Below are 20,272 nucleotides of genomic sequence, written 5' to 3'. Positions count from 1 at the left end.
CCGGGAGTAATGGTCGGTCAGGTTCGGGCCACGAAAAATGGGCAGCTTCTCCTGGTTACCCCCGGCGCACCAATATGGTGGTGCGCCGGTAGTAGGAGGAGCTGCCATTTTTGCTCCACACACCACCACACCCCCACCCCCTTTGGAACTTCTTTTTCAGTTTTCGAAAAAATGATAAAAAATTCAAAAAATAAAATCCTTTGAAATTCTGAATAATTATGTCATCTAATTTTAGTGAAAATTTTAAAACATCAATTTTGATATATTATGCAAAATGCATCATATTTCGGTAAAACAGGATTTTTGGTTGCATATGACCTCCGATGAAATTTTCTATCCGAATTGAATTCGGCAAATTCAAAACAGAAGATTTTTTCAGCTTTTAGATTTTGACGAAAAAAATAAAAAAATTGATAGCCGACGCATCACCATATTTGGTGCGCCGGCGGTAACCTATGCTATATATACTCTAAACCAGCGTGTGGTCCTCACTTTCCCCTTTTCATTCTCTTCTCCTCCTCCTCCTCCTCTTCCTCCTCCTCCTCTTCTACACCCACAGCCTTCTCCGGCTGCTGCAGTGAGCTACTCAAGTGACCCACTCATCCGCATGACCTCCTCCTGCACCGACGGCCACGACGTCCTCCGGCCTCCTCCACCACCTCTGGCCTCCTCCACCACCTTCGGCCTCCTGCATCACCTCCGGCCTCCTCCACCTCCTCTGGGCTCCTCCACCTCCTGCCTACTCCTCCTCCTCCTCCTCCTACACCGGCGCAGCAACCTTGGGATCTTCCGGCATCCTCGTGCACCTCCTACACCGGCTCAGAGACGACAACTACGGTTGGCGATCTAGATCTAGATTTGAATTTTTTTTTTCTTGTATAACTTACCGCTAGCGCACTAGACAGGTGCGCCGGGATAATGTGAGTTACCGCCGGCGCACCAATTACTACCGGCCTGTTCCTACCGGCGGGCTCTAGTGCGGCAATAGCCTTTTTGGGTGCGCCGGCAATAAGCTTTTTTCTAGCAGTGCCTGATATTCTATATTCGTACACAAGTTTTCTTGAGAAAACAATATTTTATGTGGCATGTATAAAAAGACAAAAAAAAATCCTATAATCTTGTTGGAGCATTAAATTTTATCTTTTTACACGAGATACAAAAAGTATTCCCCACCCTATATTAGAATATTTTGATATTTTAAAATATATTTTCACACAACGAATTTATATACACCGTGAGCCGAGTTGGATTTCCCCATATCCCTTCTCCTACCTTATCTGTATCCCTAGCCGTGACGCTGGCACAAGTCACGAGTCACAGTTCAATCATGTGGGAACGGAATGGTGGAGTTCCCTTTTCATTGTACTGATCAAGCAAATGCTATCGTTACCAGGCTGAACAAATTATAATTAATCATGCATGTTTCGAATTTTTTTTAAGCATATCCTAAAGGTAGTACCAACGCATTCGCCAAAAAAAAAAGTAGTACTACCAACGAGTTAGCTAGAGATTACTGCTACACGGTATGGCAGTTCAGCGGTCAAGATTCAACACTCCGGCTCCTGTATTTCGGGATCTTGACGCGCACTGTTGACAGTTCATAGACACAAGATGATCCTTAGCGCCTGAACAAAAAAAGCCCCTCTAAAAAAACTGCCTAGCCCCAATAACAAGCCACGGCAACACCCACACTCTCGGCACGGTCAATTTTGTCGGACCAGCCGTCGAAAAAGATGCCTGTCAGAGTATCGGACCAAAACAGAGCAACGACGTCGTGCCAGCAAGGATTATGTACTATGACTATAATAGAATCTACCAATTCCTATAATTTCTCAAACTAGTAGTACTACTGATACATGCTTGTGCAGGGATTAAGATGTAGATGCAGGCATGCAGCATTAGAACGACAGTCCATCATGGGCGAATAGTTGGAAAATGAAATTTATCCTAGTGCAACCAGGAAGGAAGAATTGCACGTGACAGCTGAAAAATGAGCAGATACAAGAATACTTTTGCTGCCAAACAAAATGCTCAGACACTAGTACTCTTTGCTTGTGCACAGAGACTACCAAACAAAATTCTCAGATAATAACGCTATTTAATATTTTTTCAAAAGTGACCTTTACTTTCCTCAAAAAAGGCTCCTGTAAACTTCTCACAAAAATAAAATAAACATAACATTCTTCTTCAGATGTAAAAATAAAGAGCAGAAACAGACTATATGTTAGATAAAGAAACATGTCAGAGAACCATTTTCTCAGACTCCAAAGAGACTTAAACTTCTCATAGAAGATAAAAAAAAATTAAGAAAACCACAAATGAACAGGTTAGAAATTGTACCAAAAAAATTCACATTCCAAATAAAGTTGGCAATAAGAATGATTCAAAACGGAAACCTCCAGAAATATCATTCTCCAATGCTCTTCTCTCAATCAGAGGACCCTTTCCTGCATTTCGCCGAATAGCATCTCTATGTCTAGCTGCTATGAACAATAATACTAAGACAAGGTTGCTGCTGATTCAACCAACAATCAGCATAGTCCAAGAAAAACTTGGCAGTATAAGAAATAAATGGAAGCCAAAACCTGAAGAAATGTCATTTTCCAAGACTCTGCTCTGAATCAGAGCACCCAGTTCTGCATTTCCCCAATTCGTATCACTCAATGTCTAGCTACTATGAACAGGTTTGGAAATCAATAAATAAGAAACCAGCAATGGCTACATCCATCCATGCCGAAAGACACTAGCAGTATCACATCTGAAGAAATTTTGAGGAAACTAACGAAAGAGCAAGTCAGTTCGGATAGTCCAACAGCTCGATCATGCCATCCCTTCTTCAGAATCCTTCCAGTTGGAGAAGAGTAACAAAGACCGAGTTGTGCAGTATCGAATTCAAAGAATTTGTGTGGAAACTAAAGGAAAGGCGAGATCATTTGGTTACTCCTCCAGAGATTTGATCTCGGCCGCATCGTCTTCTTCCTGGCAGTCGTCGTCCTCTGGCCGATCGTTCCAGTTGTCGAAGAAGGTGGCGATGAATGAGGAGCACTCCTCGGACCAGCTGCGGCGGTTGGCTGAGGCGCGCCACTGCTGGTCGGTGATCATCTCCGGCGAGAGTCCCCACTCCTCGAGCTCCTCCTTGGTGTGGTGCATGAGGAGGCTGTACTCGCCGCCTGGGCCGAGCTGCATGACCCTGAACTCGCAGTTCTCGAAGTTGTTGAGGCGCTCGAACTGCTCCACCGTCCACTTGAACCACTTCATCATGAAGACGCGCGAGGTGAGGCCGTGCGAGACGATCACCAGGTTGGTCTCGCAGCTGGTGGTCTGGTCCAGCCGCCCGTTGTCGATGTCCCGCCACAGCGACTCGAGGAAACCTGCATTGTTGGTTTCGCGATCAGGCATCAGCGGCGGCCGGGGAGAGAAGATCGGGGACGGCCGGGATTGGATCGAACCGAATTGGAAGGAGGATTAGTAGAAGGGGAATGGGGAGGGGCTTACTGGCTACGCGGTCGAAGACGTCGGCGGCGGACTCGCCCTCGGGGAAGCGGAAGAAGAAGCGGCCGAAGCGCTCGCGGGTCTCCTTGACGGCGCGCATCCGCTCCTCGACCTGGAAGTTGCCGAAGTCCTGCTCGCGGACGCGGCACTCCTCGCGGGCGCCGATGACGCGGTCGCGGGGGAAGGCGGCGCCGATCCCGCGCAGCGTGGCGCGGGTGCGCTCGTAGGGGGAGACGTAGAAGTAGACCTTCCAGTTGGGGTCGGGGCCGCCGTCCGGCGAGGAGGAGGAGGAGACGACGTCGAGGATGCCCCTCCCGGCGGCGCGCGCCTGCTCGACCCCGCGCGGCGTGAGCGGGATGCGGTAGTCCGGGGTGGTGGAGTAGGCCGACATGTCGAGGTTGCCCTGGCTCTCGCCGTGCCGCACCAGGATGATCCGCTTCGGCAGCCGCCGCGAGCACCCCGTGGCGTGCTGCTTCGTCATCTCGCAGAAGCAGCAGGAGTCCTTGCCGCCGCCGACGCCGTCCGCCGCCGTCTCGGGTGATGACATCGCTGGCGCCAGGGCGTGCGCGGGTATTTATAGAGCAGGGGAAGTGGGGACCAGTTGGAAGGGAGGTGGTTGGGTGATGGAGAGCAACAAACTTGACGCCGCGCCCTGATTGGGCCAGCTGGCGCTCTGGTTCCTGCCGCGCTGGCCGGCTTACTCTGCAAGGAATTGTTAACTGACACTCCACAGATCTCCTGTTGCTGCAGAGATGCCGTGTGCTGCTCCTCCTGCAAGATCAAGCCAAGCAAAGCATTTTAACCCCTCGTCATAGAAGTTAAACGGGAAAAACGTGCAATGAGGCTCTCTTCCGACCACAAAACCCTACCCAACTAAACTGATTCTAGGATGAAGGCTATTACGCAGAAAAATAACTTTTTCTGGGATTGTGCGGAGACTCGAAGATAACTCTAGTTACAAGTGGAGCTGCAACTGAGAAAAAAAAATGCCTGAACCGTTTGATTGCTTCCTGATTCATGTTAGGAATGACTCATGAGTTAGACTCGAACCATTAGATTGTTTCTTGATTCATGCTAATTATGAGTTACAACGTGGGTTACAATTAACTGGGAAATAACTTGATTCATAGTCAGAATTAGTCACGCCTTTTTTTTTTACATTTCAGTGGGTCAAGCAGGGTTAAGTTACCCTGTTCGAAGCATTTTAACATATCATCACATAAGTTAAACTGGAAAAACGTGCAATGAGGAGTAAACTCCAATTTATTTAGAAAGCACAAGCTCTTTCTTTTTTACTTGAGCAGGTTAACTTCCAAACACTGCATCCAACGATTGAAGTTTCTTGGAGACTTGTAACTATTGAAGTTTCACCCAACTAACCAATCATCGTGATTATGCAGAAACTCGAAGATAACTCGGGTTGCTTGGCACATGATTAGGACGAGTGTGCAACTGTGGATGGGTCCTCTCCTCGCGAGACGCGGTGCAAGGAAATCCACGTGATAAGGCACTCTACTGTTGCTGCTTTGTGTCTCCGTGAAGCATGTGCGCACCACGAAATCGAGTTGGAGGCCAGAAGCAGCTAAGCAATCCCTGGTCTATCCTGATCACACAGGGGTCCGTGCTTTAATTTTGGGATTTGGATGCTTGTAGGCGTAGGGGTTGTCCTGACACGGCATCCACAGACACGCCACACGCGCACAGGGCCGTACACGCAAAGCACGTCTCAGGTTCAGATCAGGTCCCATGCACACAGCTAGTTGTACGACTCAACTTAGAAGCTTCTATCAATCACACACACATTATCGGGACTCAAGATTAATTTTCATAAGAGTGAGATTTTTTGTTTTGGAATGGCTAAAGAAGAGGAAGATCAGTATAAACAGATCTTTGGATGTGATGCTGGTCAACTTCCTTTTAGATATCTGGGTATTCCAATACATTACAAGAAACTAAAAAATTCAGATTGGTATCCAGTAGAAACAAGGTTTGAGAGTAAATTAGGATGCTGGAAAGGGAAGTTACTATCCTATGGTGATAGGTTAGTTCTTATTAATTCAGTATTAACTAGCTTACCGATGTTTATGTTGTCTTTCCTGCAAATACCTGTTGGGGTAAGGAAACGTTTGGACTTCTATAGATCAAGATTCTTTTGGCAGTCCGACGAAAACAAAAGAAAATACCGGCTTACAAAATGGAATATTGTTTGTAGACCCAAAGATCAAGGGGGATTAGGTATTGAAGTTCTTGAAATCAAAAACAGATGCTTATTGAGTAAATGGCTCTTTAAACTTCTTAATGAGGACGGGGTCTGGCAAGAATTGCTAATTAATAAATACCTAAGACATAAGACGTTATCGGAGGTTCAAGCAAAACCTACTGATTCCCCTTTTTGGAAAGGTCTAATGGAGGTCAAACAGGAGTTTTTTGCTAGGGGTTTTTTCCAAGTGGGTAATGGTAGCAGTACTCGTTTTTGGGAAGACATCTGGCTAGGCAAAACTTCTTTGGCTCAACAGTATCCGTCTCTTTATAATATTGTGCACCATAAGAATGTCACGGTTACTTGCAGGTACTAGGTCAGTCGCCGCTGAATATTACGTTTCGGAGAATATTAAATGGTACCAAATGGACTTCATGGTTGCAATTATGTCGCAAATTAATGATGGTACACTTAAACGAAGAAGATGATCGCTTTGTTTGGAATTTGTCATCCAATGGTTTGTTTACAGTAAAGTCAATGTATGAAGATCTTATGTGTGATCATACCCCATTCCTGAGAAAATACCTTTGGAAGGTTAAGATTCCGTTAAAAATCAAAATTTTTATGTGGTTCTTGAGTAATAAGGTGTTGCTAACAAAAGATAATTTAGTTAAACGACATTGGAATGGATGTACAAAATGTGTCTTTTGTGGAGAACAAGAGACCATTCAACATCTGTTTATTGAATGTCCGTTAGCTAAATTAGTATGGCGTACGGTGAACTTTACTTATGCTCTTTCACCTCCCACCAATATTACTAATATGTTTGGTAATTGGTTAAATGGAGTAGATAGACAATCTAAGGGGTACATCCGAATTGGGGTGGCTGCTTTGTGTTGGTCTATTTGGAGACTCAGGAACGATATAATTTTTAACAAAAAAACTTCTTTTCATTTCTTGCAGGTTATCCATATGGTTTCCCATTGGGTCCAACTTTGGGCTCTGCTTTCTCCGGTGGGACAGCGGGATGCCATGGCTATTGGATGCACACGGCTCCTGATGGTCGCTCAGGATATCTTGTGCCAGGCTGGTTGGCGTCATACTAGACGGCTATGTTGACATGTAGTCTTAGTATGTGTGCTAGGTGTTTGATTCTTGTATCAATCCCTGGTGTTTTGCGTGTTTTGTAAACTTTAATACTCGGATCTGTTTTATTTCAATAAAAGGCTGTGTGCATCGCCACGATGCAGAAGCCGGGGTATACCCCCATTTCGAAAAAAAAATCAATCACACACACGGCATATGCATTCAGTACTGATGGAGAGCGCCATATACAATGGCTATCATGTATCTGTGCACCATGAAGGCTGAAGATCACATATGCAGGGTTCAATTACAGCAGTGCTATATTCCAATTGAGTGGGGAGCTTTAAATTTTTTTAGGGCATTCGATCGTAATGCATGTGTAATGGATTAGTTCTAAAGAGGGGTAGCCACTTTGTACTAACTAAAGACCAGAGTAAAGTTTGCTTCGATAGTATAAAAAACATAAAAGTAGAGCAACACATTGGATAGAGTGTATAGGATGCAAACAACAGAATTTGGTAAAGGGTCCTATTATGAAGTCCAGCTCAAAATTAGCAGGATCATGCTTTAGAGCATGATCAACGGTTCACGCTGTTAATAGACTATATATAGCGGGACCTCTGAAAGTTGGTTTCCTGGTTTGGTTGTTCCCATGCCTGCCCCAATTCCGACTTTCGTTTGGCAGGCTTAGGTTGCTTCCTGGTATACCAAGCCGGTATCCTGAAAATAAGACATGAGCACGAAACATAGGCACCGCCAGGGCCTTCCGTGCAAGATACATTCACCCTACACATGCCAAGATCCCCCTGCAAAAAGGTTGACACGCTAACTTGTGGGGAGCAAGTCCTCTCCCCTAAGGAAGAAGAACATCTCATGTGGCACCGAACCGGATAAGATAGTGGATCCAGCTCGTATTGCAGACTTGCGGTGCAGTTTCAGATCACCTTTCCCATGTCACGCATGTCAGTTATCCCCTTATCCCCAGCTATCGTTAAACAGAGGCTGGATTTTCTGTAGCTTCAGCCCTCTAAGATACAAAAAAAAAAATATGTATGCATATAGCACCATCTGAAGTCTGAACAGGCTTGACCGGGCCATGCAAGATTTCAGGTGTCAGCACGTTCTAAATGTGATGGTTATGGGTTTCAGATAACGAACTCATCTCGAAATGAGAGTGCCAAAAGGAGGGCCTAGTGAACAGCTTACCTAACCTAACGACAATCTTAAAACTGCTGCACTGAGTGAGTTTTATAGTGAACAGAGTTAGAGCAAATGTGTAGATCGTTTCAATAATGTTTCTTATTCTCTTCCAAAGATTTAGAAGAATGCATCAAACTACAGAGAGCTCAGGAAACTCAGTTTTTCTCACTGCTGTGTTGTCTAACATTGCCCGAGAGGCTGAGACATTCAGTTCAACAAGCAGAGCATATGACCCTCTTAAGGTCTTCCGACCTAACCCTCCCCACGTGGCGGCACCACGCCACTCCGGGGAGCCCCTCCTCACCGGTCCTCCGGCCCCCCTCCCTCCCCTCGCCGCCGCCGGAGGTGTCGCCGGGCAAAGCCCGCGCAGCATGGCGGCGGCGGGGCTTTCAGCTGGTCGCGAACCTGGGGGTGGGGGCGGCGCTCCTGATCTCTTTTGTGGTGGTGGTGGTGCGCGGCGTCGGTGGCCGGAAGGCGAGGCGGCGGCGGTGGTGGCGTGGCCGGATCTTGGCCATTGGGGCCTGGAGGCGGCCGTGTCTGCTGCGCCTTCTCCTCCGCGCGACGGGCTGCTCCGCCCGTATCACATGGGAGCTGGGGCGGCGGCCCCGGGCATGGCGGCGGCGACCTCCTCTCCGGAGGTGGACGGCCTCGTTGGGATCTGGGGTGGGGGATCTTGGGATCCCACACAGATCTCCGACGGTGAAGATCCAGTCGACGACGAGCTTAGGGTGACAGGGCAGCCGGTGAAAACTGCGCTTTGCTCTCGGTCTTCGCGGACGATGGCAGCGTCGCTTGGCGTCGTTACCTTGTCGAAGGCATTGTGTTTGCTTGTCGGGGGCGTATGCTGTGTACTAGCTCCATCAGGTGTACTAATGTACTAGCCAATGTGTACCATTAGATATGAAATAGACTCTCTGGATTTAAGTGGGCCGCTGGGCGTTCACTTGCTTGCAGATTTACCACACAGCCCCTCCGACAGCACACATTTAACAAAAACGTCTCTGCTACCTGGACTCGTATTCTTGCATCGACCTAGCAATCTCTTTTATCTAACCTATTCCTAACTTATTAGACTGTGATCGTGCTTAGGCCAGCTGCTATGTAATTTGCGAAAAAGGAAAACCTGCAAAATCGGGAGCTAGAGACTAGAGTTTAATTTATCAAACGGATGGGGAAAAAACCCAACTGGACGGAGAGGCTCCGTACACATCCTTTGGATTTACTAATGGAGGTGAGCAGGTTGGGGCTAAAGTTCCTTTGAGGATGAAAAGGTAAAACAAAGGGCAAAGGAACACGGGTGGATTTATTTTAACGTAGCATGGCTGTGTTTTGAGAAAATGGCACTGTCGTGTGGAAGACTGAGCTTCCTAAGGACGTTTTCACAAAATATTTGAACCTACTGGGATGCAGTCCGCCGCTTCAATCTGGACACTCTGTATATAATCTGATGGCTCCTATACCTCCTAGTACACTAGTACACATGATAGAGCTAGTGCATAGCATATGCCCCCTTGCTTGTCTTGCCACTACACTCGGCGAGTTGGAGATGTGTGGCTGCCGGTGAAAATCATGCTCCGACCCTGGTCATGGCGGGCGATGGCGACGTTACGCGTGGTTACCTTCTTGAAGGCATCTCCGTCGCAACCTGCATCTACCTACTCGTGCTGCTCCGGGGAAACCCTAGATCTGGGTCTCCCGGATCGGACGATGGCGGCGCTACCTGCGTCGTTCTACCTCTTCGGGCATCGTTTTTGGAGCAGCTGCTGGATGTTGGCGGATGTTGGTGGAGTGGTATTCATCTACCACATTGATGGCGCCGAGTCTCGGTGGCATGGTGCTGCAGGGTATCGACGACGGATGTGGGATGATGTATGCGTGCAGGATGGTGGAGCCGTCTGGCGTCATGGTGACATCGACGGAAGGTCTCGCAAGATTAATGTGATGATCTCTCTTGAAGATGGGGTCGAGGAAGACGGCGGTAGCAACTTCTGTGGCGTGTGCGTTGGTGTGCGTTGAGAGTCTGCTTGACTGGATGTGCTTCTCACCTGCTATTGGACGGCTTGGGAAGGCATTCGGTTTTTTGGATGATGTGAGTTGGTGTATTGTCACCGCCTTCATCCCACTGTAGGTTTAGCGAGGTGGCTTCGAGGTTGATCTTTTGTATTGCTCTTGTAAGGTATTGTGAATAATCTAATAAAAAAAGCCGTGTGGATGCAGAAGCTGGGCTGATATTTCCCCCATTTTTAAGGAAAAAAAAAACAGAGCATATGAAGTTAGGAATCAGACAATGAGCATTCATAGCACATGCTTCAGAATCATAGTATCTAATGCTCTTCTACTTCTTTTGGTGGTGCGTCAACCTTAAGGTACATGGTATAAATCGGGCACTATTATATCCTCATTCTGTACAGACGGACTAGTAACAGATAATGCGCGTAATCCACTTCATCATGATGGTAAGCATGGCCAAGTGGAATGCCCAAGCTGTTTCTTTGGGCCCTCTCAATACATGGATATGGCCAGGATTGATCAAGCAAGCACTTTATCTCACTGGTGTGCACTCAAATACAGAAACAGGACTAATTGCCGGTACAAAACAGAAGGGCGAAATGATTGGGAAAGAATGAAAAGGAAAGGGCAACAGTTCTTCTCCTTCGTGCCAAGCACTATCATTGGGGGCCTACTACAAAAACAGAACAAGTGCATGGCAAAACAAAAGAATAAATTATATTCTCCTAGAGTCGATGGGTCATGGGTGAGAGACTTAAGCCCAAAAGGCTATGGTCCTCTACTGATTTCTGTGGGTTTATGTCGAAATTTTCTGTCACCCTCACAAGACGTTTATGTTAACCACTCAAACTCTTGCACATTGCTAGCACACATGCATATTCATCACAGAAAACTATATGCAACAAAATAACATTTTCTGATCTACATCGTTATTTCACTAAACCCTGTAAATCCAAGTAGTATTTTCCAAAAGGCCAAAACTTCTCTGGCTTGTGATCTGCTTTGCCATTCCTTGAGCCCCTGTTCATACAGAGTTGCTTCTTGGAGCATCTCCACAGGCGCCCCAATAGCCTTATTGGGTGCCAGCAGAAAAGTGGGCTCCCACCGGCACCCCCCATAGGCCGCCGGCGCATTTTGGAGTCCAATAGAATAGATGGCAATCCCACGCCAGCCCCTACCCACAAGGGCCAGGCCTGGGGTGCCGGCACTCCGTGCCACGTCAGACGGCCTCCCCTTGGCCTGCTTGGCAGCCGCTCTGACCGCTCCTGTCGACGGGTTAAATAGGAGTCAAGGCAGGTGGATCGACTTCCGAGACACCGGAGTAATGGTGCCACCACCTGCCCACCTACCGCGAACAGCCGCCTATTTATCCCCTCCGCCTGTACATCCTCGAGTCTGCCCTGCCATCGCCTCTCTCTCTCTCTCTCTCTCTCTCTCTCCCACCATCGTCATGGATAGGCGTTGGCTGGAATGGCACGAGGCCAGCAAGCTCGCCAAGTACGGCATCAAGCGCCGCCTAGAGAGACGGTGCCGAGGGGCTGGGCCATCATCTTGGGCGGGGTGTCTGTGCCACCAGTGCCCAGTGAAGAGATCTTCCACCGCCAGCGGAAGCAGGCGCTGTTTCTGGACTCATGGTACATGATAGGGGGCGCCGTGGAGATGCTCTTACATGATTCTCAGCTAGATTTTCACAATGATCTATGCTTTAGTTTGAGAGGTTGTGAAACATGTAGTTGCAGTATTATTAATGCTAACTCAGTCACACTTGGTGTCGCCACTAACTTAATGACATATTTCCTGTGTCCATGTACTAATTGACAGCTAAATTTTTCACAATCAGCAATGATAGCCGCATGTCTATCTAAATACAGCTAGGATTATCTTGTAAACCCTAGAATCACAATTTTTTAGATGAAAGTCATTAAACTGTCAGTTAGAGTTGTAGTTTCAAAATGCCCAGCTTATAGAGGACATAAGGGGGGGGGGGGGGCGACTCGGGCGGCGCCCATACCCTAGCGCCGCCAGGCCCCTCCTCCCACCTTTCCCCCTCCCTTGCCGCCACCTGAGGTGACCGCCGGAAAGCCGCGCGGCTGCTGAGGACGGTGGCGGCGAGGATCTCGTCGCTCCGCTTCGCTGCGGAGGACTACAGGACCGGGGCGGCGGCCCTTCAGGCGAGGCGACGGCGCTCGCGGCAGGCGTCGGCGCGGGCGACTCTGGCCGTCGGCCGCGACCTCTTGGGAGGTTGGACCGCGGCGGGTGGCGGCTGCGGCTTGGGGGCCTCCTCCCCGGCAGATCGAGTTGCTCCTGGTGGCTTTCCTGCTTCTCTTTGGGCGTCCTTAGGCCGCGGCGGTTTGGCCGGTGTGGTGTGCTCTCCCTTCCCTGGTGGTCGTGTTCTGGGGCTGCCTCGGAGCTCAAGTCCAGCACTTCCCTAGCTCTCGGGTGAGCTTTTCCCATGACCGATGGTTCGACGCCTTCGAGCCAAGGCGAGAGGGTAGGGGCCCTCTTCGGTGTGGGAACCGGAATGTGTCTTGATGTTTGCAGTTCAGGGGACCTTCCTCGCTCATGAATCTCCATCCTGCTCGTTGGCAGTGCCTCGTCGCGCCTTCGCTGCTCGTTGCCCTTGGTGCCGGAGAGTTGTAGTCTTCGCTTTGCAAGTCCCTTTGGTGCTTGCTTGTAGTGTTGAGTTGTAAGCCTTTCAGGGTGTGCCCTTGTATCGTTCGGCCGTTGTGTTGTGTGGTGTGGTGTTGTGTGTGGGTGTGTGTTCGGTTCGGTTTGTGTAATTCCTGGCCGGTTGATGGCTTTGTTAATTCAAAGCTGGGCTCCTAGCGAGCCTACTCTTTAAAATAGAGGACATAAGGGTGAAGAAGGCATCCCTATTCCCTATTACATTCACCTCCAAGGTTTTCCCACTTAAAAACTTAGTATTACCTTCTTTAAAACAAATATCATAGGATGATACTTATCAAGTAATAAATAGAATACAATCATTCAAATAAATTTTCATGTTGCTTTTTTCTGTTTTTTTAGTTGCCTTTTCCAATAGCCTGGGTAGATTTTACCCTACTTTTCTCTTCGCTTTCTTCTGGTTTCCCCAGTTGAAGTGTTTGCATCACTCTGGCTATCTTCTTCGTAATGCAAAATGACACACAGTCTGATGTGTGTTCAAGCGATAAATTGTTAATGTTCCAAAGGGCTAATTTGTTCAGATTGCTTTCCATGACATGTCGCAATATATTAAGTCATTTCTTTCAGAACTGAACTTTTTGAACATTGGAGTCACTACAGGCCTAGAGGATAGCACAACCACAAAAGTGCAGGCTCATGGCAACAATCGACTGCCCTAGTTAAAACTATGTAAAACAACTAATGAGGCAACTGAGAATACCAGAATCAAAAGTACCACTCAGAAAAAAAGACGTAGTGCATACCGAAAAGTCACCTTCCCTGTTACCACCTCATTTTCATGCCTGAAATCCGGTTGATAAAAAAACACACGCTGTGCATTTGTATAAAGTCCTTGGTCCAACTGGTGACAATGTATCTACATCAATACAAAGAGTAAGTATATCATGGCAAAATGAAAATAGTACTACAAGGTTCTTCAGTTTACCAAGCCATGTTCACATTAAATCATAACTTACATTCCATCTTTGAGACTGACAATATAGTACATGTCAACAATTCATCTGTAGCTTAATGTGGAGTATGTATGTTATGTGCGGGCTGCTGACAAACAAGGAAACAAAATTCTAGCTCCACAGCTTTTCACACTATAGAATCGGCCAAATATGGGCTCACAAAAATAGATTGATATGAACACAACCTTTCAGTTATATGTGCTAGCTTGTGTAGCTGCAGTTTCAGTTTACAGATTTTTGTTTCTGTGTTTTGGTTTTGGTTTTCTTTTTCTGCTCCTGTTGGAGTTTTCTTTGTACTCTTGCATCATCTCGACGGTTTATTCTTATACAAAATGACACACACTTTCGGTGTATGTTCGAGAAAAAAGAACACAACCGGGAGCACTATAAAATGTTGGGAACTTCTACTTCCATTTGAAGATCAGAACTCTCAACTAAAAGTTAGTGCAGATAATTTGTTTCGTTCTCTATGCTCAACAAGAGTTAACATGTTTCCTATGACTAGGGGAGTATGATTTATCAGTGGGATTCAGTGCAATCTTTGGTTGCTGTGTAACATAGCCACAACTAACTGTGTAATTAACTAATTACCACAAAAGGTGTTGCTGACGAAGCGGACAAATTCTTATACCGGAAGTATCACACATGTACTATAGAGCTTTGGCAAAACAACTGAATCTATGCCATGTGACCGTGGAGCTAACAAAGTGTGGAAGCCGTAGTTGTGGCAATGAATTATTGGATGCATAAGCAACTATGGCATGAGCATGACTAAGGTTAAGCGTGTCAAGTTCAGGCTACAAATCAAACATGCCGTTAACAGACAAAAGTTTCCTTACAGGGAAATATATGAAAGCCTAGATGGCCATGGCTCCTGATAAATGTCATCATTCATGGCCATAAAGACAAAGTTGTTTTCGCAAGGAGATTCAGTCATAGTAGTTGGCATATCCTTTTCAAACATGAAGAGCATGTCAATTCCAACTATCCTAGCAACAAAAACGGAACTGTTAGGTGTCACAAAGTGGACCGGTGACATCTGAATGCAACATATTTCCCTTAGAAAGGCAATACAACCCTATGCTTCCAACTCCACAGCAGCTTTCACCAATTCAGCAAAGTGACATTGCACAATGTGACCAAATTAGCAACAGAAAAAAAATGAAATTATGACGTTTGGCTGTGGAGCTAACAAAGTGTGTAATTCATATGTGTGGCAATGAAAGAAATGCTACTAGATGCATAAGCAACTATGGCATGCCCAACAATGTCAACTTCAGGCTACAAATCAGACATGCCGTTAACAGACAAAAGTTTCCTTACAGGGAAATGTATGAACGGCTAGATGGGCATGGCTCCTAATAAATATCATCATTCATGGCCATAAAGACAGTTGTTTTCGCAAGGAGATTCTGTAAAAGTAGTTGGCATGTCCTTCTCAAACATGAAGAGCATGTCAATTCCAACTATCCTAGCAACAAAAACGGAACTATTGGGTGCCACAAAGAGGAACACTAACATCTGAATGCAACATATTCCCCTTAGAAAGGCAATACAACCTTATGCTTCCAACTCCGCTGCAGCTTTCACCAATTCAGCAAAGTGACATTGCACAATGTGACCAAATTAGCAACAGAAAACAACTGAAATTATGACATGTGGCTGTGGAGCTAACAAAGTGTGTAAGGCAACGAAATACTACTAGATGCATAAGCAACTATGGCATGACCAAGGTTAAGCGTGTCGACTTGAGGCTACAAACCAGTCGTGCCCTTAACAGACAAAAGTTTCTTTACGGGGAAATATATGAATGGTTAGGTGGGCATGGCTCCTGAGAGACGTCATCATTCATGGCCATACAGACAGAGTAGTTTTCGCAAGGAGATTCAGTCATAGTAGTTGGGATGTCCTTTTCAAACACGAACAGCATGTCAATTCCAACAATCCAAGCGAGAAAAACAGAAGTGTTAGGTGTCAGAAAGTGGAACAATGACATCTGAATGCAGCATATTCCCCTTAGAAAGGCAATACAACGTTATGCTTCCAACTCCACTGCAGCTTTCGTCAATTCAGCAATGTGACATTGCTACCTCCCTCTCACCTCTGTACATTTTCCTTGCAATCTGATGGATGGTGCCCCTATGAATCATCTAATCTCTCTAGTTCACGATGGCAATCGATCTAGCAAGCATGCAGTATGTATTAGATGGTCATCGCTCCTACAATCTGTCTACCTGAGGTGCAGCAGCGCAACTTGGTCAGTCACCATCGTGTAACGAGCAACGGCAACACAGGCATCCAATTATCCAAAATCATTCATCGACGAGAAGACATGTCTCAGCGAAGCGAAATACAGCGTCAGATTCACTATGGGTGGCAGGAGCCAGCACTAGGTAGCTCTGCAATTCCGCGTCGCCCGATCCCCTCAACCGGGGGGGGGGGCGGGGCGGGGGCCATTTCCCACCTCCCGTCCAACCAAATTCTCCCCAGCTCGCGCGCGCAGCAAGCGTGAGCATCAAAATCTACCCCGAACCGGCGATCGAGCCTCAGAATCCAGGAAATTCAACGCCCGCGGATCGACCGACCGAGCAAGCTAGCGCGACGAAGGCAGGAGCGGATAATCCCAGCTCGAAACCATGGGGGGAGCGATAGCATCGTGCTGCGTACCTCGTGGCCGCGGCCGTGGCGTGGAGCGGTTCGTTGGCTCCTCCGCCGTCGCGAGGAGGAGGAGGAAAGGCGCCTCCGGTCGTGAAGAGAGGAGGTCCAGAAAGGCAGGAAGAGAGGGGATCAGAGGACAAGAGAGAAGAGAGAGATTTGAACCGAATTGTTTTTGTTTTGGTGGTTTAGAACGGTCTGGCTGGCCGGTGGGGTCTCGCGTGAGCATGCGCGAGGCATGACGTGTGTCGGTTGGCCCGCGCGAGTAGAGCGAGACTTTTTCTTCTCTTCAGCAATCGCCCTCTGTCTGGATGACAGGTGGGGCCCGCGCGCGTCACCGGATCTGTTGGTGAGTGTTTGGTGGTGGCTTGCGTCCCCACGACCACGAGGTGGATCGCGCGCGCAGCCGGCGGCCCGGATCTCGGTTTCCACAACGTCGGATGAGACCCTGCTTAGACCATCCCCACTCGTCTCCCCGAAAAGTCTCCAGCGACGTTTTTCTCATCCGGACGGTAAATTTCTGCGCCCCTGATTCCTCGTTTTTCTCTGAATTTGGGCCTAAATCCATCCGGCGAGCCCACGCCATCCCCGGTCACCCGAGGCGCGCTCGGGGACTCCGGACGAAGCGAAAGCGCGCGAAACGCCGAGAAATCTCTCCCGCGCTTTCGCTTCGTCTTCGCCGCAGAGGTCGACCCGGCCGGTCAGCGGCAGACGCATCATCTTCCGCGCGCAGTAAAGGCTGCCGCCGGTCAGCTCGCCGCGGACGCGTAGCATCCACGCGGCATTAAATCGTCGGCCCCTGCCCCGCCTAAATACCCCGCTCGCCGCGACGCGTCGCACCACTCTTCCTCTTCCTCTTCCTCTTCATCTTCCCTCGACCCTCGACGAGATCCATGGCGTTCAACGACGAAGACAGCGCGGCCAGCAACGGCTTTCCCCGCCGCTCGCTCCACGCGTTGGAGGGGCACCTCCTCCACCAGGCGGGGTACCCCTGCCCGCCGGACACGAGGCCTCCCGGCGGCGGGTGGCGGCTAAGTGCGGGCGGCGTGCCAATCCCGCCGCCCCAGGGGCGCGCCCTCGACGTCGCCATCGAGGAGGTCCGACTAACATTGTCGGACCAGGACCGCGCCGAGCCACGCTACCACCTCGATAACTATACGGCGTGGAACTCCTACTTCCTTCGCCGCTGGGAGCAGGAGCTCGCGTCCTACGACGGTCCGCTGCCTCCGCCTCCGCGCAACAACACCGCCGGACGCAAGCGTTGGTGGAGCATGCCGGGCCGGACGCTCGAGGCCGTCCTCGAGCACATCGAGGGCGGCAACTTCACCCTTCTGACGATCCCCCGCTGTCGAGGGCATCGGCCAGCCGCCGTCGGGTAAGCAGCTGGCAGCCATGGCGCATGGCTGCCAGTTCCTCGTCGTCCGGTTCGGCGTCGAGGTCGACGCCGATCTCCAGGTCGGCGCCACTATGGGCGCCGGTGAAAAAGGAGCCGTCTTCCCTGATGTCTACGCACGCTTCTATTCCTGTAGACAGTGTTGGGCCTCCAAGAGCAGAGGTTTGTAGAACAGCAGCAAGTTTCCCTTAAGTGAATCACCCAAGGTTTATCGAACTCAGGGAGGTAGAGGTCAAAGATATCCCTCTCAAACAACCCTGCAATTAAGATACAAGAAGTCTCTTGTGTCCCCAACACACCTAATACACTTGTCAGATGTATAGGTGCACTAGTTCGGTGGAGAGATAGTAAAATGCAAGTGATATGGATGAATATGAGTGGTAATAACAGTCTGAAATAAATATGGCAGCAAGTAAACATGCAGTAGAACAGTAAATAAACGGTGATTCGATATTTGGAAACAAGGCCTATGGATCATACTTTCACTAGTGGACACTCTCAACAATGATCACATAATTGAATAAATGCTACTTTCTCACACTCTCTTGTTGGATAAGAAACGCCATTCATTGTGTAGGGCTACAAAAGCACACCTCAAGCCGGAGTAAACAAGCTCCACAACGTCCGGAGTTCATATTAAAGTAACCTCTAGAGTGCATAATAGACCGTTGCAATTTAGACCGAGTACTAACATAGCATACACACTGCCACCAATAGCTATGAAAGGGGGAACATATCACATCAATACTATCATAGTAATAGTTAACTTCATAATCTACAAGAGATTACAATCATAACCTACGCCAAGTACTACATGATGCACACACTGTCAACTTTACATCATGGAGGAGGAATAGACTACTTTAATAACATCACTAGAGTAGCACATAGATTAATAGTGATACAAAGCTCATGATCACATAAAGATCACACCATGTGAGAGAGAGAGATGAACCACATAGCTACCGGTAGAGCCCTCAGCCTCGGGGGAGAACTACTCCCTCCTCATCATGGGAGACAGCGGCGGCGATGAAGATGGCGGTGGTGTCGATGGAGATGACTCCGGGGGCAATTCCCCGTCCCGGCGGCGTGCCGGAACAGAGACTTCTGTCCCCCGAAACTTGGCTTCGCAATGGCGGCGGCTACGTAACTTTTTCGTGGAGGAAGGCCGATTGTTTTAGGGTTTTCGGAGACGGAAAAATATATAGGCGGAAGGGCGATGTCGGTGGAGTCCCGAGGTGGGCTCCCCACCAGGTGGTGCGGCCAAGGAGGGGCCCGCGCCCCCCTATGGTGTGGGCTCCTCGTGGCCCCCCTTCGTCTCTCCTTCGGACTCCGTGAAGCCCCTGGAAAAATAGGAACGTGGCCTTTTGTTTCGTCCAATTCCGAGAATATTTCGTGTGTAGAATTTCTGAAACCAAAAACAGCAGAAAACAGGAACTGGCGCTTCGACATCTTGTTAATAGGTTAGTTCCAAAAAATGCATAAAAATGATATAAAATGTGAACAAAACATGTAGGTATTGTTATAAAACTAGCATGGAACATCAGAAATTATAGATACGTTAGATACGTATCAAGCATGCCCAAGCTTAGTTCCTACTCGCCCTCGAGTAGGTAAACGATAACAAGGATAATTTCTGAAGTGACATGCTACTATCATAATCTCGATCAATACTATTGTAAAGCATATGAGATGAATGAAGTGATTCAAAGCAATGGTAAAGATAATGACTAAACAACTGAATCATATAGAAAAGAATTTTAATGAATAGTACTTTCAAGACAAGCATCAATAATACTTGCATAAGAGTTAACTCATAAAGCAATAGATTCTTAATAGAAGGTTTTGAAGCAACACAAAGGAAGATTTAAGTTTCAGCAGTTGCTTTCAACTTCAACATGTATATCTCATGGATAATTGTCAACACAAAGTAATATGATGAATGCAAATAAGCACGTATGTAAGAATCAATGCACACAGTTGACACAAGTGTTTGCTTCTAAGATAGAAAGAAGTAGGTAAACTGACTCAGCATAAAGTAAAAGAAAGGCCCTTCGCAGAGGGAAGCAGGGATTACTTATGTGCTAGAGCTTTTTATTTTGAAAACATGGAAACACTTTTGTCAACGGTAGTAATAATTCATATGTGTTATGCATAAAACATCCTATAAGTTGCAAGCCTCATGCATCGAATACCCATAGTGCCCGCACCTTGTCCTAATTAGCTCGGATTTCCATGGATTATCATTGCATTACATATGTTTCAACCAAGTGTCACAAAGGGGTACCTCTATGCCACCTGTACAAAGGTCCAAGGAGATAAATCGCATTTGATTTCTCGATTTTGATAGATCTCAACTTGAGGACATCCATACCGGGACAACATAGAAAACAGATAATGGACTCCTGTTTAATGCTTTAAGCATTCAACAACAGATAATATTCTCATAAGAGATTTGAGGATTAATGTCCAAGCTGAAACTTCCACCATGATACATGGCTTTGGTTGGCGGCCCAATGTTCTTCTCTAACAATATGCATACTCAAACCATTTAATCATGACAAATCACCCTTACTTCAGACAAGACGAACATGCATA

General features: G+C 47.6%; 1 protein-coding gene across 1 annotated transcript; it reads right to left on the bottom strand.

Moving 5' to 3' along the window:
- Nucleotides 1-2,572: 2,572 nt before the first annotated feature.
- LOC127347141 (phosphoglycerate mutase-like protein AT74H) lies at nucleotides 2,573-16,440 on the bottom strand. The gene is made up of 4 exons (XM_051373368.2): nucleotides 16,294-16,440; nucleotides 13,417-13,529; nucleotides 3,496-4,263; nucleotides 2,573-3,371 (listed from the first exon to the last, which is right to left on the bottom strand). The coding sequence occupies exons 3-4, from the start codon at nucleotides 4,037-4,039 to the stop codon at nucleotides 2,938-2,940; spliced, it is 978 nt and encodes a 325-aa protein (XP_051229328.1). The 5' UTR covers nucleotides 4,040-4,263; nucleotides 13,417-13,529; nucleotides 16,294-16,440; the 3' UTR covers nucleotides 2,573-2,937.
- Between the last annotated feature and the right edge of the window lie 3,832 nt (nucleotides 16,441-20,272).

This window comes from Lolium perenne, chromosome 1 (genome assembly GCF_019359855.2).
Source record: "Lolium perenne isolate Kyuss_39 chromosome 1, Kyuss_2.0, whole genome shotgun sequence".
Classification (NCBI taxonomy): Eukaryota; Viridiplantae; Streptophyta; class Magnoliopsida; order Poales; family Poaceae; genus Lolium; species Lolium perenne.
Note: the sequence above shows the minus strand (reverse complement) of the source record. Positions and strands in the feature narration are given on the sequence as shown.

Bases quoted from the DNA above. Each gene is read 5' to 3' on its own strand.
- LOC127347141 (XM_051373368.2), bottom strand. From the start codon at position 4,039: ATGTCATCACCCGAGACGGCGGCGGACGGCGTCGGCGGCGGCAAGGAC. The intron at 3,372-3,495 runs GTAAGCCCCTCC...CCAACAATGCAG, and splicing joins CGTCTTCGACCGCGTAGCCA to GTTTCCTCGAGTCGCTGTGG.